The sequence below is a fragment of the Aythya marila genome, assembly GCF_965140915.1.
Source record: "Aythya marila genome assembly, chromosome: Z".
Lineage (NCBI taxonomy): Eukaryota > Metazoa > Chordata > Aves > Anseriformes > Anatidae > Aythya > Aythya marila.
In genome coordinates this window covers 19,306,472-19,324,281 of record NC_139080.1, presented here as the reverse complement: position 1 = coordinate 19,324,281, position 17,810 = coordinate 19,306,472, and the positions used below count along the sequence as shown (strand labels likewise).

Sequence of the window (17,810 nt, the reverse complement as noted above, 5' to 3'; positions counted from 1 at the left end):
ACATACAGCAAGCAAAACTTCTTTTTATCTAGAAAAACGTATGTGGTCCTGCTAAGTCCAGATTCATCACAAAGCATCACTACTTGATATAAAAGTGCTATGTCTTACTTTGAAGAAGGCATTGGTCTGATTTGTATAAATAGAGGTGCCCCCGTTACCTTCAGACTTGGGTTAAGACAGTGACTTCCAATGTACAGCTGCCAGCCTCCATCAGGGTTTGTGGGCCACCAAGAACTCTGTCAACCCTTTGCTTCCTGAACCCTCTGCTGAGTACGTGCAGCTCTTCATGCTGGATCCCACTTGGGCTACACCCACGACTCTCTAGATCAACAGCTTCAGTAACCAGTGCAGGGAAAGTTGCACAGGGGAAAAATAATAATAAAGCAAACCTGCATGTATTGCAGAAAGTCAGATAATGTTTTGGATTCAAATCAAGGAAATAATCAGAGTCTGGGGGTGGTGATTTCACTTCTGCCTTCCAGCAGTCTACCGGCTTCTCACTTCTTGAATCTCTTTTTGAAATTAACAGCAACTTCTGACTTAAGGATAGCACTTTACAGGACTGCCATGCTCCCCAGCTACAAGAAATCTTTTCCTTCCACCAAGGCTGTGTAAAGCAATCATTTTGCAAGATTTAGTAAAGTATCATGACTCTACTGATTAAGCCACCATGCTATTTTGAACGCTGAAAGCAGTTTTGTATCTAAGGAAGTACAGAAAGAAATGACCAACATGACAACAAACCACAGCATGGAACAAAAAAATCTGCCCTGATTTTCAGCTGCTTCACAGTATTACATTACCCAAATATTCTGGTGTATATACCTACATGGTAGTTGAAATTAGAGACAGATTTGGTCCATCTGGGACTTTAAGGGCATAAAATACATTGAAAATAAGTACTGATGTTATTTTAATATAAGTAATACACTTGAGATCATGCTAACTGCAGCTATATTTGGCAGAACTATGAACTACCCCAAGAAAATCTCTTTTCTGCATTCCTCAAAGTTTTCTATGAAATCTCCTCCCCAAAGTAACAGTGTTGGTTTTGACCAGGATGAAGTTACAACAGTAACTCACACTTTCAGACATAATATCATTAAAAATCAAAGCAGCTGAATTTACCAATGTTATCTTTTTATTGATCTAAAAGAATCTGGGAATGAAAAAAATAAACTTGTGAAAAGCATGTAATCTGTAAACAGGAATAAGCACAGATCAAAAACACAAGTTCTGTGGACACTAGTATTTTTTATGGGAACCTCAAAAACACTTATTTCAACTGCAGCCCTTAGGTAATTTTAATTTCATATTTAATTTGATACTTGGATACAGTGACTCATAAGAAAGCTTTTTAATTCATCCTAACCTACAAGCACAAAAAGAAACAACCTCTCTGTCTTGGAAAAGGAAGTAGACTCACACAGCTGAAACTACACTATTCAAAAAAAAAAAAGCATTGAGTTGCTTATTGAGGGAACTGCATTAAACAGCATTGGTTATAGGACAAGCTCCTAAGGTATTTTCAGTGAGATGTGTGCCAAACATATAAGAATTATCTAAGGCATTGGCATATATGTATTTACTTCAGGCAGAGGAGACATTTTCAATGGCAATTATCTCTCTATCATCATGTTCTCTTAAAAAATTAACTTACATAGAAATATTTTGATATACTTAAAAATTCAAGTTTGTGTTTCTCCGGAGCTTGTTTTAAAATACTTAATATCAGTATTTATTCCATCTTGGATGTTTGTCAGTATTAAATATTTGAAAGTGTGTGACTTCAGATTCTTCTCATCAATTATTTGCCCCTAAGTTTCTTGTATAGAATGCATTAAAATATTTTTGAACATTCTAAAAAAAAGCCAAATTTAAAAAGGTTTGCACAATGATAGAATGAGCTCCACCTTAGTATGAAACCTCATGCTTTAAGTAACAGGAGATCCTCATTCATTAGTGCTGGAAAAGGTGCTCAGGGCAATTGGTGACTGCATATACTAGCTCTAGCATTACTTGTTTTCCATTTTCCTACTATCCTAGTACTTATCTTTTGTTTCCATTAGAAACGCATCAAAACTTTCCTTGTAACTTTCAGCTTCTTATTACATCTACCTTCTTTCCTCTTAGCATTTGCTGTTTTTATATATATAGATATATCATAAATAAATCATATATATACACGATGCATTCGTATAACTTCAAAAAGAACAGCCACTTGGCTTTGGACAAATAACAATACCAAATCAATTTTACTTGGCAGGTATAGGTTACACTGGGGTATTACTTAGACTGGGGTAAACTGGGACCACCCAAACAAATGTGCTTCCCTTTCCACCCACACTGTATGGCTGTGCACACGGACAGTGGTGCCATTTTACGCTGCTGCAGTCAAACTCTACAAGAATTTGTCTACCAGAGCCCACAGTCAAACAACACAAACCCTCATGAAATGAGCAAACTCCAAACCTCTGATATGGCAACACCACCAAACCTCCCTGTTCAGTTTCACGTCAATTTCCAGAACCTAATTTATTTGCTCATTCTGAAACATTGAGATACCCAGTGGATTTATTATATCCCAGGCCTTATGCATACAGTCCAAGAGTAAATGTACTCTCCAGGCTTCACATTTAATTGAGAAAAATGTTCATGTTGAAAGAATATATTTCAAAATTATTAATACTTATGTTGTCAGAAGTTGACTGCCAGCATTCAAGCTAGTAGGTTCCGATTTCTTATACGTTGCCAATCAGTCATTAATTACCATTTAAGACCAGTGATATCACCAGGGAAAGCATGGTTTTAAGAATGGCCACGCAGTCAACCCATGCTGTAGGACCCAGAAAGGTACAGATAGGAAATGGTTATTAGCCATCTGCACAGTATCCTCAAACGTTGCTTCAGCTGAGACAGCAATATTCAGTGAAGTCCACAGCTTCAAAGAAAAAGCATGAATACATAAGCATGCTTTCAGACTTTTAAATTGCTCCCCCATATACCTCACCCCTGCCCCCCACCACCTTTAAAAAAAAAAAAAAAGAAAAAAGTTGTCTTCCATCAATAAGTAGTTTTGGAGGCTAACAGCATGACTTTTTCTTCTGTGGCTGTATTTTATTCATTTGTATTCGACCCTTGAAACCTTTAGCACAGAAGTTCACTACCAACAAACACACTCAACTGGGAACACTTTCTTGGCTTAACTGATGTTTTCCTACATTTCTAAAAATGACTCCCTCAAAAACAACATCCTCAAGTGATATCCTCCTGAAGCCACCTGAACAGACGTAGAAGTACAGATATGTTGTTTATTTTCCTCAGCTTCTTAGATGCCAATGCCACTAGTGCGTGGTTAAAAGAATAATCATTACTAGGAATTAGTGAGAGTGATTCATGAAGCAGTGGAATTAACCATATTTTCGCATTTTATTTAGAATGGCTCTAAAGAAACTTAGATTCTGCTTTACAGAGATTTTATTCAAATTATCCCTGCATGATTTTATTTTTATGCAGTAAAGTATCAGCTTTGACTTTCAGTTTCACATGCTGTCATTACTCCAAGATTTTCAGTTTAGTTACAAATCTAAGTCCCAGCCATAATCTACAAAACTCTGAAGTGTTTAAGATGCTTTTAAACACGAAAAACTACACTTTTTTTTTTTTTTTTTTTAAGTCAAACAGCAAAAAGTACATAAAAGATTATATGCAAGTAGGATCTTGGATTTGCCACTAGAATAATCTTAGATCAAGTACTAACATTAGAACTGGAGTGATAGAGAGCACGGAAGCATATTAAGTAATTTAAATACCTAGGCCCTGAATAAACAGCTACATATACCAATAGAGAGGAAGAAAGGGTCAGAAGCTATCCCAATCTTGGTAGGTGACTTGCTGAAATAGTTCCGTTCTCCATCTTCTCAGCAGCAATGTCAGTTTAAGAAGTCCCTCCTTCCCATCTATGTTATTCATTTCTATTCCTTCCCACTGCTGTGGATCTGACTTCAAAAAACATTTTTGAAACTTGAGGATGGAGAGGAAGGAGGAAAAATGGAAAAGCATCAAGCTCGATTTGCTCTGCAATGCGATTCCTAGCACGGTCCCACAACAGTTTCCCTAGAAAACAGGCAGGATGGCATTTCTGAGCAACAAGCTTCAGTCATTCTCTACAGACACAGTATTTAGGTCTTCCATATGCACACAGCATATATATATAAACTGTGATACACTTTCCAGTGGAGAAGATGTCCCAAACACAGCAAGGGAGTTTACCAAACTGATGAACACTGATTCATAGGATGGAGAAAGTTTTATTACTAAAATGAAGCTGAAGAAGTAGGAATTACAGCCCCCACCAAAATCTGAAGTTTGTTTTCTTTCAACCTGAATTTGTTCAGCAAGATATCAGGGCTAGGACCTGCAGCCACGAGGTTATTTGTATTGGAGGACTTAACGCTCTGAAAGCGATTAATGCTACTTTTTGATTTTTCTGTTCAAGAGGCTACTCCCCAAAATAACTACTTCCTTTGTTCACTACTTACAGTAGGAAGAAAAACATTTTCAGGACAGAAAGGAAGTGTGATAGGACTATTTGAACACAAACATAGGAATCAGCTTACAGGCAACTAACTACTGCACATTCATAAGGCTTCCAGCTGCAGTCTGCAACTCCACAGGCCCTGCCATGACAGCATCTTTATTAAGGTCATTTTTATAAAATCAAACGCGAAGTCCATCTAGCCCAGTATCCTACATCAAATGGCAACTATCTGTGGATAGCACGGTAAAACTACAACGACAACTTTGGAGCAACTCCTCTACTCAAATTCTTCCTCACAATCACCTACAATTTGTGGCCTCAGAGTGGAATTGGAGGAGGATGTCTCTGCATGTGTTTGCCTGATCAGTTTCTGACCTGCTGTAAACTTTCACCTTCTGGTTTATATGTAGCCTGCATGCTGAAAACCAAGGGATGTCACATGACGTGACCCAAGGTGTTTAAAAAAATTTAAGCTAACCTCCAGGGAAAAAAAGTTTACTTACCACACCACAATGCGAGAAAAGAGCAAAGGTTGCTGTTAGCCAAGATTAACTGTAGTTACAGAAAGGCATGCTAGGAACACAGAGGTAAATGCATACTGTCTATTCCAGTCAGCTTATATACCGATTTTGCGTACAAATGAAGGTTGGAGAACAACCCCACAGACAGAAACAAAAAAGGAAAGTTTGGGGATACAGTAACTTGAAGAATTCCTGTAAAGGCACAAGCACCTCGAGCTCCCCCTGAGTACTGAGTAAGACTAATTGGTCCATAAGAGCATGGGCTTTGCTTTCCTTATTTTTCCTATTAATAATTTAAGAAGGTAGTTAGCTGCCCTAGGTAAAAGAGATTACATGTTCTTGATTACACATGACACTATCAGCATGAACACGCAAGAATACTGATAAAAAATCCCACTGTTTCATTGTTGAGACAAACTTATGCCAGAAAAGCCATTATATACAAATGCATTTAAACTACAAAAGAAAAGAAAACAGAACACCACTGTTCTCTCAATGTGGAGAACTACAGAGTTACATATTAGCAGTATATTACCAGCAGTTTTACAGTCAGCATTTCCTAGCAATACATGTAATTTATCACCTTAGCTTTCCCTAAAACTTTTTCTCCTTTACGGGTAAAGGTGGATGGAGGATGGAGACAGAAATACTGCTTGAGATTAGGACATCTGATAATAAAACACTTTCAGAATTCGATGGATGCTTCACTCAACAGACCAAATTGGCAGATGGGGAATTTGGAACGACCTACTTCACCTTCTGGAGAGGGAAAATGAGACACTATGCAACTATGGTTTATGTTAAAACTCCAAAAGAAGCTGTGCATGCAAGAAGACATTTAGAAAACAAACAACAACAAAAACAGATCTGTCAGTGTATCACATGCATACAGCCCAAAACAGCAGATGCAGCAAGGCAAGCTTTATTTCATTAAGGCTTTTTCTATGGTAACTATACTATAGCAATAAATTCTTAGATACAAGGTCTGATTGATCCCCAGGTTGAGAAAAATATCAATTGAAAGTCGTACCTTAACTAACAGCTGTTAATCATCTTCTATCAAAATTAACTTTTCTGCACTTTTAAGGCACTTAAACCAATTTCCTTATAAGTGTTGAAGCTAAAACAGAAACACCATGTGTCTGCATCTTGGAACAGATTCTTAGGGATCTTCGCAGTTCTTCCTGCTCTAGGCATTGAAGTTAGTGACAAAGCGTAAGAAGTCTGTAATTTCCTGCTTTGCAAAAACTATCTAAACTATTAAGTCACCTTCTTAACATTTAATAGGCAGGCAGGAATAGATTAACATAGCTGGATGTTAATACTGTTTCATTATCACACTGAAAATGGTACCTCAGCTATGAAGGAAAGCTTACATCAGAATTAGAGATAAACAATAACATAAACCCAAACTCCTGAAGGCATGAATAACAAAAGGCAATCCCTTCCCAAGGCCTGAACAGAGGAGAGTTAGACATTCATCCAGAAAGATGCATTTTATTCTCTCTGAAACGAATAAAAAGAACAAATACTTAAGTTTCAATACACTTGGGAAAGTTGTGTCTGACAACACATAGTACGAAGACAGAAATAGCTATTAGGGGAAGCTAAAGAAGGCTTCAGAAGGAATCCTTCCCTTGCAAAAGTGGGAAATGAAAAACCATTCTGCAGAAGTTAGCTGCATGTATTCAGTTACTCCTGACTAAGAAAAGCCCCTTCTCCCTTCTGTGTAACACATCAAATCTTTTTTACTAAGTTAATGGAAGGCAGAAATCTGTGAAACAGAGGTTATTTTCAAGTGCTGTCCTAATGCCTGAGCACATTTTTTGCAGCAGTTCCTACTCTATGGATCCTTAGATTAAAAACAAACAAACAACAACAACAAAAAAAAACAACAACCAACCAAAACAAAGCAGTTGGTTTGGACAATGCAGAAATACAGCTGTTTGTTTTAACAATTATAAGAAGGGAAATGTGTGTGACAAACAGTGTTACGTGACTTTTACACTGAACTGTTATGAATAGCATGGTATACAGCTGGCTCAATTTGAAGTACATAATAGTAAAGTTAATACAGAGGATCGGCACAGAAATGAGTTTTGCTATACCATATGATCTGTAGTATTCACTAGAAGATTTGCTTAAATAATAAAAAGCTTACTATGACAGACACATTAAGAACACAACAGGAAACATTAACTCGGAGATCAGTACTTTGTTTTCTTGCACCACAGTTCATGGTGAACTTTTCTTGCAGCAAGCCTTTGGTCCCCTTGTATTAAAGCAAGTATTATCTACAATTGTATAAGCAAGTGTTATCTACAGTTTGTCTCAAGAGACTTCTACAGCAGTTTTTTTTTTTTTGTTTTTTTTGTTTTTTTTTTTTAAAGCTCATCTAGGAGAAAGAAATTCAGACCTATTTGGTCAGGGGGGAGAGGAGTTATTTTACTGTTCACAAAATGCAAATATTTATCTTATAAAGTTATCATCTTTACAAAAGAAACCTTGTGTCATTTGCATATAATGAATCTAGTTTGAAGAGGTAAATGAAAATATTACCTAATCCAGGAGTGTGAGTTATTAAGTAGCAAGTGGCAGCAGACTATTCCACTTGCTAACTACCACCATCAGGTACACAAGGCATTGCACACAGAGCAAATTACCTACAGTGATCCACAGAGCAGCGTACTGTTTTCTCTTCTATAAGCAAAACCCATAAGCAAAAAAAAAAAAAAGGTATTCACATCTATGTAACATCAACTTAAAAGCAACTTTCTCTGCGATGTAAAAGCTAGCCAATGTGTGAAAAAGTCGCTAACAAAAAATGACAATTACATGTTAAGCTAGTTAGCTTAATTCAGTAAACTAAAAGAAAACCTCCAGATAACCATCTGTAGTTTTTCTTCCTTATGAAGGACAGTAGGATTCGAATGTATGAGAGCAAAAATTTAAAAATTTTCTAGATCTAACTCACCACAATGCGCAAATGCCACTAGTGTTTGGGGTGGTAAGGAGCAGCTGTCTTGTCTGCATCTTTTTCTAGCTTTGTATATTCAGCAATAAACATAGTTAAAAGCGAAGATGATGTTCCACTGTATATCCCTTCATTGATTCAAAAAATTGTTATCATGAAGCAAGGCTTCTAGTATAAAACATACTGACCACTTGCAATCAGACCAAAAGACATTAGAGCTATGCTGGTGTTAATGGTAGCCCCAGAAATCAATTAAGCAATTCTATCTAAACGAGCAAACAATTAAAACTGAATCTGGAAAGAAAACACAGCAAGTTGTCTTCACATTTCTTAAGTTCCTTATAACTGTCACTTGTTCCATAGGGACGCATACCCAAGCTTGCTGGTAAACTTGTTCAGTAACAAGCAATAAAATAGGTTGAGATAGGAGACTGAAGCCCTCTTTTTCCAGGGAGTTCTCTTATAAAAAGTCCAAAAGCCTGATAATTTGCAGATTTTGACATTTCAGTTTTGGACGTTGCAAGAACAGAGCTCCTTATCTACTTCAAAACATAAAATTTACTAAGTGAGATACTCTTCTTGTACTACGGTTTTAGCAGGAATTTCTGAAACTAACACATGCATTCCTGCAGCAGATTTTTATTTCCATTTATTAACAGTTTCTCATGAAAAATTCTCTAGTAATTTTGAATACCATGATGTCCTAAAGCCAGAAAGAGTAAGTGCACCTGTGCTTCCAAGTGTCTTACTCTGGTTCCCAGAACGTCTCTAGTTAATTTTAACTTAACGGTCTAAGGGACATTAAACTAATAACAGCTGAATCTTTTATGTCTTTTAGAAGTCACGTTATCATTTCTTCCTGCAGTAACAAATTCTGGCACATTAATGTGCATTCAAAAAAGCCTTACCAGTTTTTGAATTGCTGAATGAAGCCACATAGTTTCTCTTCAAAAACAGGAGTTTAATGAAAAGCATCTCAAAAAAGTCATATATTCGGAGATGAGGAGAATTTTGGCATTATGCTTGGAAGATCATTAATCACTTCCAACTTCAACTTTTCAACAAAAAAATGAAAAGGAAATATGACAGTTACTTTGAAAAAAGCCTAGCTACTGGGAAAATGAGACTACAATGAATGAAAATCCAACTCTATATGAGAAAAATTAAACAAGGAGCACAAACTCACAGCAGTTCCATCTATTAAGGTGTGATATGAAAGCAAAACATTTTCATCAGTTGCTACTTGCTGTAAAAGAGAAAACTCTATACATCTCCTCCATTACTAAGGTGACAATTTACTGTTACATACATTATTTTCACTACATTTAACTCACTGTCCCCTTAAGTCAACAACTTATTTTTAACAATCAGTGGCAAACAGCCATAGCTGTTTTACTTTAGTGAAATGAAAATGAAGAACTGATTATCTGCAAGAAGACACACTCTTATTTGGAAAGATCAGGTTTTCATACCTGTCTTATAAGCCTTCCTCCAAAAATTTCATAGATATTTTATTCAGGAATAGCCGTAAGTAAAACACCTCACTAAATTGCTTGCTGTCCACCCTTTGACAATCTGTGAGGATTTAAAAATGGAACCCATATTGAGATCAGCATTACCCCAAAGAAGGATTTTATTTTAAGCAATGCATTAAAAGATAAGAAACAGGCAAGAAAGTCTCTCTTACACAACACCTCCAACACAGACATTTCAACAACACAGAAGACTACTGAAGTGGCTACTTATTAAATTGCCTTTAACAAATACCAACTAAAACCTGAAACTAATTTCTGTGCATCAGCACTGAAAGGAAACAAAACACAGATGAAAAAAGTGTTGTAGCTACCGATATCCAAACAGTACTGAACTAGACTATAACATAGCTTCGCCATATTAATGTAGGGAACTGGAACTTAGAAAAAGAACAAAGCTAATGATGATTATTCCTCTCATTCAAATCGTGTATTAAAATTAGATCTGCTAACTTTAACTGAAAGACAAATGCATATCCTAAGGATGGACCACCGCCATAAAAGAGCCCTAAGGTCACTTGTCTTAACAACTTTCTAACCTTTTGTACATGATTATATAACCAGAATGAACCAGCACCGATACGCACAATATTCCACCCTACCTTTAAATAAGGTATCCGTCCTGTTGAATTAAATTGAGAGCCTAATATATGGTGAAACTTTATGGAAGACCTGCAACCCATGCTTCCCACTACCCCTTCTTTCACAGGTAGAAGAAGCCGAGTACCCATTACCAGAACAAGTACTTAGCACACACCTTCAAGAAAGCTGGACAGTGTTTCATGACTACTGTAGTTTGTACATTCACAGAAGTGGCACTCGAGGCTTTTGTAGCTCATTTCATTCTCTGTAAAGTACAGCTAGAGTTGTTCTGACTTCCCCAAAATTTCCTTGTTCAACGCAATCTCACCTGAACAGACAGCCTTCTAATGCCTTCAGTTAACAATACACCTGATTTTTACCAAATTTACCATTACCAAAAATATTTTTAAAATACTTATATAGGGTATGAGAAAGGTCAGGAAAAAGTCTTCTGAAACTGAGAATATAATTTAATTATAGTAATATTATCAACACCTGAAATAATTTCTTAAATGAAACGTTAGTTTCCACCTTGTCATGTGAACATTCTAGATTCTTTCATGTTACCGAACTCCTACAAAACACGCTAGGCAAGGAGCTGCCAAACTCTGATGTGTACAACCAGTGGTGTTCATTATATTTCAAAAAGGCACAGGGTTTGAGAAAGAAGTACACTCCACTGGTAACAGTAACAATCATGGCAAAACCACTTATGAGCTCTTATAGCAACATAACACCCACAAAAATGTGGGAAAATAGAAGCACACCAGCTCTACAAAGGGGAAAATATCCCCCTCGTTTCTGAGGAAACCTCCTTCACTCAGAAGAAACCAATACCAACAACTGAATCTGAATGTTCTCCTAGAGGTGCCACTAAGACAGCTTTTACTCATCAGCTGTGCTGCAATGTATGAAAGGATAAAGAAGCAACAAATTAAACAGATGATTACCAAGCAGTCTGGCAAACTTGGCAGCTGTACTGGTTTATAGCCCCATTTCTGACCACCCTGCTGTGTTAGGACTCTTCTGATTGGACTTTCAACCTTAGAGTTAAAAACAGCTCATCTTGATATGACACAGTAATTTGTGCACGGCTCTTATTAAAAATTCATACCCCGATTTCACTTTTCCTACTTTGCTACAGAATGTAAGTTTTACCATGAAAGAAAAAGTGCAAAGAATCCATACCTTAGAACTCTGGAGGTTTACTGTATTAGGTTAATGGCATTCCCACGTATTAAGCAAGTACAAGAGGAATGTTGTCAAATCAATGCATAAATAGAAAGCATAGAAGTTTAACTACTGTCACTGAAACATTTGAAATATGTTGGTTTTAAAGTCACTGAAAAGCATGCTATTCTGGTGTAGATGTAAAAAAAGCATTTGCTTTAACACAGAGGTAAGTTCCTTATTAAGTTTTAGCAAAATATTCAAAGCTAAAACAAACATTTGTGATGACTTAAGATGGCTTAGACTCTTTTTACTTCTGACCATGAGGACTTATATCACAATAACAGTCTCTCAGAAATGGGACAATAACTTAACTGAGAAAGCAGCAGTCTCATTTCTTTGAATAGGTGCATTAAGCGCTTTTCAAACCACTACAAAAATACACCACATATATAAGAAAGCAAAAATAAAAGCTAGTTTCCAGGAAATACTGATGGAACCTTAGCTGGGGAAGTGAGTCTGTGCATGAAACAAATCATGCCCTTGTGCCATGCTAATGGACTGTTTATGGAAATACTTTTCGGAACAGCTTAATCTTAGACCAGGTACTAGAACTGGCCTGGCTGTGAACTAGTCACTGAAGACCAGCATCCCTCACTGGATTAATTGCTACACTAAACTTACGGGCAATGGGCTGCAGAATCCATGACTACGGTCACTGCACCCCTCAAGTCCACTTGGATGTCAGAAGATGCAGCCTTTGAAATACAATTGGGCTGATTTCAGTCCAGATCATGCAGGAAAAATGAAGGATGTAACGTCAAACAATTCTATCCTGGAAAACCAAAGACATTGGCACAGTTGGTTTAAGTTACACTTCTAACAACAAATACTATGTGAACATTCAAATAAAGGACTCAAGCTGCATCTCTTTGACCTTTCCTGTCCACAGTGGTGAACGTGTTCTAAAGAGAGCCTTTCCACTTACTTGCGTAGCATGTCTGGGTTAAGCGTTAGCCAGAGAGCCACTCATCTACACAAAACCAGAAAAACTGCTGCACGGTTACAGAATAGCACTGTTCTCACAACTTCTACCAACTGCTCATTCACAACTTCTGAAATACTAACGTAGTTAAACTGAAAGAGTTAAACATTTTTACTCATGTAATTATAGATTATTTTAACAACTGCACAGAAGTATACAGTAACCCAACAAATCCTTATCAAAAATTGCCATAGTAAGAACTAGCTATACTGACCATTTCCCTCACGAGAGCCAGCTTTTTCCACTCCCAGTAATAAAAACATGCCATTTATTTGAACATGGAAAGGGAGTTAACAGTGCTAGACCCAGATTGCATCATTTCCCACTTCCTTTTAGGTATCAAAATGCAAACCTCACCACAATAAGGCTCAGAAATCCAATGAAGCAGACGCTGGACCTTCAGGAGGGAAAGCATGATGTTGCTTCTTGCAAGCGAGCTTACAAGTAAAAAAGAACAAGTTCCATGTAATTGCTTTATTTTCTGAAACTGATTGTAAAGAAACATGAAGAAAGATTGGATAGACTGATTATTACTGACAAATGCTAAAAACCTTGGCTAATAATCCTAACTACAATGAGAAATTCAACTGTAATTATGCTTACCCACTTGATATTTGTGGTTTCAAGCAAGAAAAACTAGTTTTAAGCATTTCTTTAGGGCAAGATCCATAGGCCTGCTTTGTGCCTCCACCAAACCATAAATTTGTCATCACGTTGGCTGCACAAGAAAGCATTTTGAAATCTAGAGGCAATGGTATCTTCTCCCCACAAGATTTACTGGAATTATTTAGGTTAAAAAAAAAAAAAAAAAAAGCATGTCACGCTTAAGGTACCAGCTCCTATATCACAAGCTATATACTCCCCACAGAGGGGAGACAAAGCACAGCTGGTCCCACTAGTATAACCTGTACAGCTCTTTTGCATAGATGGTTTCACAGATCTTAAAACGCAGCAGTTGCATAAATCGGGTCTTCATCTATTCTTGGCTTTGTTCCAAGCCAATTTACCTACTTACCAGTTGTGCAAATCAGGGAGATGTGTAGACATTTCAGCTTTAAGATCAGAGAAACTTGATTTGAGCTTTGTACAAATGGTAATAGAAGAATTAATTTGTACAGTGGTCTTTCCCTTATAAACTTGTATTGGAACAGAGTAGAATAATTTCCCATTAAGCAAAAAAAAAAAAAAAAAAGTAAATGAGTATTTTTTCAAAAACTGTAGGGCCTCTAACGCACAGCTATTTATAGTTTCACTGTTGTATCTTTTGAATCAGGGTTTTAAGTGTGGCAGAAACATAATTTTAAAGTTCTCAAATCGGCATATATCAAAACACTATCAGCACGATCTAGCAGAAGCAGCCTTACAGTAATAAATGCACCTAAATTTAAACACATTTGGTTGTAGAGATTCTGTTAAAGCATGGGGTCCTGCACTTTTTAACACATGCTGCGCTATGTGTTAGATCTTACACCCTTCATTCCACCAAGCTCTGCATGTGCTTTCCTCCCAAGTTTTCTTATTTCAGTCACCCTTTGAAATCTCTCCCAGCTTCTTTGCCGTATATGCATGTGTCTCTGCGTGTACTCCCATCTCCCTCTCTGAAATTCAGTGGATTGGTGTTCTCTCTCTCTCTCTCTAAGCCTTCGCTTGATCTTCTCTAGCTCCCTTCCTCCACTTTCAGCTCCTCTCAGGACAACTGCTTCTCCTACTGCACCCTCTCCAACTAAATGCCTTCCAGTCCTCCAGCTTACTCATTTATCTACTTATTCTCTGTCTTTCAATTACCGGCTTCTCTTTTTCCAGACCCAGCCCCATGTTTTCTTCATGTTGGTATCCCGTCATCTAACGTGTTACCTCTTCTACTTCCTTTCATCTTCTTCCAGGTACACTTCTGTCCTCAAGCCTTTGGTTCCCTACTCTTGACAGCTGTTTTCTTGTCTGAATCACAAATTCAGTGCTTAAAGTTCTTCCATGAAAGCCCAGTCTATACGCAACAGTCACCTGAAGCATCACAGAAAGTCTGTCTTTTTCTGATAAGCACCCGTATCTTGTAAGGCCCATACCAAGCTTTTACACAGCTGAGGGCTACAAGATGCACAGCACTTACTGTGAGCACAGCAGTCTTTGTGCTAGCATAACCCCGCTGCCAGTAGCTTTGTGGGGCTGATGAGCGGAGAAGATTCATCCAGAACACTGCAAGAGTCACATGCCACTCCAAGGTGAACAGAGTGGTAATTTGGTTCTGATTTCCCTCTGAGTTGGGATCAGGCTTTGAATGAAACACAGATTAGCAAAGGCTCACTTACTTAGTGATACACATTGCTTTATCTCAGCCTGAGGCACCAACACCACAAATAGAAATACATGAAAATGGACACTTGCTTACAAAGAACAACAAGCTTATAAGGCACCACAATTGCATTGAGGCTTTACTAGAGATTCAATCACAAGATTAAAACCTGTGTTTTCCCCTAGGTCCCGCTATTTATGGTTATTTAGCTCTCAGTTGTTTCTACATTTGTGAGTAAAGGTAATGGAACTACTTATGAGTACAGACAAGTTGCAGCCTGGAAAGAAACTCGTTTTTTAAAATCGTTTGTTAAATCAAAAAAAGTCAAAGACAATTTGATGAAGTCCCTATGGAACTTAGTCTACATGGTAAAAGCTGACAGATTTCCTACTGGTTCCTCTTAGCAGTCCACATTGTGGGCTGAAAGGAAGCCAAAAACCTAAACTCTCTGGCTGCACTCTTCCTGGCAGACTAGATTCCCAGGGTCTTCAAGTGGCCTGCCCTGGCACTGAATAGCTATTCCCTTTTGCAGTACATTTTAAAATATAGGAATGCAATTCATACGTAGTTGATTTCAAAATACTGAAACCATTGTCCTTCTCCAACTGGCTTCATCGGGCACCCCCACTGCTGGTAGCAGAACTAAAATACTGCCACACACGCGTGATGCTGAGCAAGTCATAACAAGCAAACATTTCAGCATACTAATTTTCTGCAGAGGTATTGAGGGGAATTATACGCTTCAGCATATTTTCTGGGACAAGATGGCTTACCATTGTACCTGAACATGCAGGAACACATGCTCAAGAGACTGAAGAAACATTAGTGCTGTTTCTCTTACAGTACGTACACAACAACTTTCTAAAGAGCTCGTCTATAGTTCAAAATTTTCCAATGTAAGTTACCAATTATACTTGGCAACTTCAAGACCAAATATAATTATACTCTAAATGAGTTCAGGAAGATGAACATTAAACAATTTAATTAGTTTACCATCTAAAATGGGGAAGAGTTTTGGGAAAAGTCAGTACCTTTCTGAGAAATGCTAGAGTCTTCCTAAAGGCTTGCGATGTTATGAGTAAAATTGCATCATATACAGTATCTCAGGAACAGTCAGGGAAAGGTACCACCACCAACAGTTGATGGTACAGAAAGTACTCGAATGAGATGGCATCAAGACCTTTCTCATGGACATCTCATCGGGCAGCTTTCAGCTCAAAGCCTTCCAATATTTGTTTCCCCTTCAGAAGGCGACATCTAGCTTCAACTGTAGAGGTGAAACACGATTCATAGGATATGTTAGGAGTGCAGTCTGCAAGCGCTGATTTCATTTTTATCTCTAATAAAAAAAAAGCTTGATCTGAGAAATTCTTTTGGGCTGAAATAGCGTGTGAAGTAATGCGTATCTCAGGTACAAGGAAGCAGTTTCTGTTTGTTTATTCTACTGATCTGCTGCTTTTGAACCCTTCCTCCATGATTTCCATTTCCAGGAAAGTCACTTGACCCACCTGCCTTTGAAATACATGAGAAAGGAAAAAGCTTTATTTCTGTTATGAACTGAATCCTTCATTACCAACAATAAAGCTGAAATTACTGACAACACAGACACTTTTGAACGGACCCGAAGTCCTTTGGCTTCTGAAAAGGCAGCCAGATGATGGTGTTTCTAAGCAGGGGTAGAAGAGAGCGCTTCCTTAATGCCTGCTGATCCTCTCTTACTGGACCTGCTGTTCCCCCATCACTTTACAGAGCTCTGGTAGGGTCAGAGACAACAGAAAGGCAAGCTGACCTCCAACAGAAAGCAAAAGCAATGGCCAGGCACTACTCCAGTTCTAAATTGCCCTGTTTCGCCTGAACTAAACACTCTGCCAGTCCTTAATATTTCTTCTCCTTCAGCTTGCTGAAGATATCAGCGTATGTCAGTTTATAATACTTAATGCATCCCTACATGAAAGCACCTTCCAACTTTTAACAGATGGAAGGCTTTTTAGCTTAATCCGAAATGTTTCATTACTCAGTCCCTTCATGGGGATTGTCTGCCTGCCTTCCACAAAGGAGGCAGTTTCAGTGTCAGTCTGCGTAACAGTTTTCACAGGGAGAGAAACCATAAAACAGTCACCCAACCTTTTCCGAATCGGTTTGGCACGACGCATTCCCACAATGACAGCCCTGGAGATTATCTGCGCTGGTCTCTGCCTGAGATCCGCGTGGCCTACGGAGGGCCATACTGTGCTCTCCTACAGAAGGCGGGGAGGGAGATCCTTCCCCTCCCTCTTCCCGTAATGCTGATTTTAAACAAACAGCGAGCAACCTGCATTGCTCCACCACCTCTTCCCTTGCTATTCCTCCCTAGCACCTCTGGGAGGAATAAGAAACACACAGCTCTGACTCAGAACAAGTTTTTGCCAGGCCACCAAATGGGAACTGAGTTAACTTCAGGAAGACGTCTGAGGGCGCGAACGGGCCCACGTGGAGCAGGAGGTACCGGTGCAGGAGATTCCTGCCCTGCCCTTGGAGGCTGGAAGGAAAAGACAGCTCTGCCTGCCCAGCAGCCTGGGGCCACAGTTGCAGGGTAGGCATGGAAGAGTGGCTGCACTTTCCTCTGCAGCATGGACGAACTACTTTCCATAGCTTGTGAAGGAAACCCTTGCAGAAAGCACACCGCCCCTGCCCTCCCGACCGGCTGGGGCATCTGATGTGCCTGCAGAGCACAGGAAGCCTACTGTGCTGAAACGGTGATTACAAATAAATGCAGAACTTACAGCTTAAAAACAAAACCAACAACACAGCAAACAAAACAAAAAACCCATACAACAAAGTAATGTCTGTTCTGTATTTACGGAAGTGCTCATTTGCTGGAAATACAAGATGTTATTGAAATAACTTTTTGAAAACAAACTTCTGCATATTGATATTTACATTGGAGTTTTAAGAGGAACTCCATCCAGCCCCTCTGTTTAAAACCCAGCTGTTCACATTTCCATTTCGGGTTTGAAATTCCTCAGAATGAACTTTACACAACTCCACGAACCATCACATATGTTTTACTTTATGAACAAATCAGCAAAATTAATAAGCACTATGGATCCTTAATGTGGCAGATACTTCCCTTTTTTTTTTTTTTTTTAAAGAACATACTAGCACTATTTCAGTGAG

At 38.3% G+C, this 17,810-nt stretch overlaps 1 protein-coding gene across 6 annotated transcripts in view; it reads right to left on the bottom strand.

Annotated features, from left to right (window-relative positions):
• Positions 1-17,810, bottom strand: part of MAP3K1 (mitogen-activated protein kinase kinase kinase 1) — a 56,110-nt gene that overhangs the window by 31,680 nt on the left and 6,620 nt on the right. Inside the window, exon 1 of one of the 6 annotated variants that reach the window (XM_082783226.1) lies at positions 12,004-12,041. The exons of the other annotated variants lie outside the window; for them this stretch is intronic. Coding sequence (XP_082639352.1) covers positions 12,004-12,026 — 23 coding nt within the window. The 5' untranslated portion in view covers positions 12,027-12,041. Of the gene's footprint in view, positions 1-12,003; positions 12,042-17,810 lie in introns of those variants that run through there. 6 annotated transcript variants of the gene reach the window in all.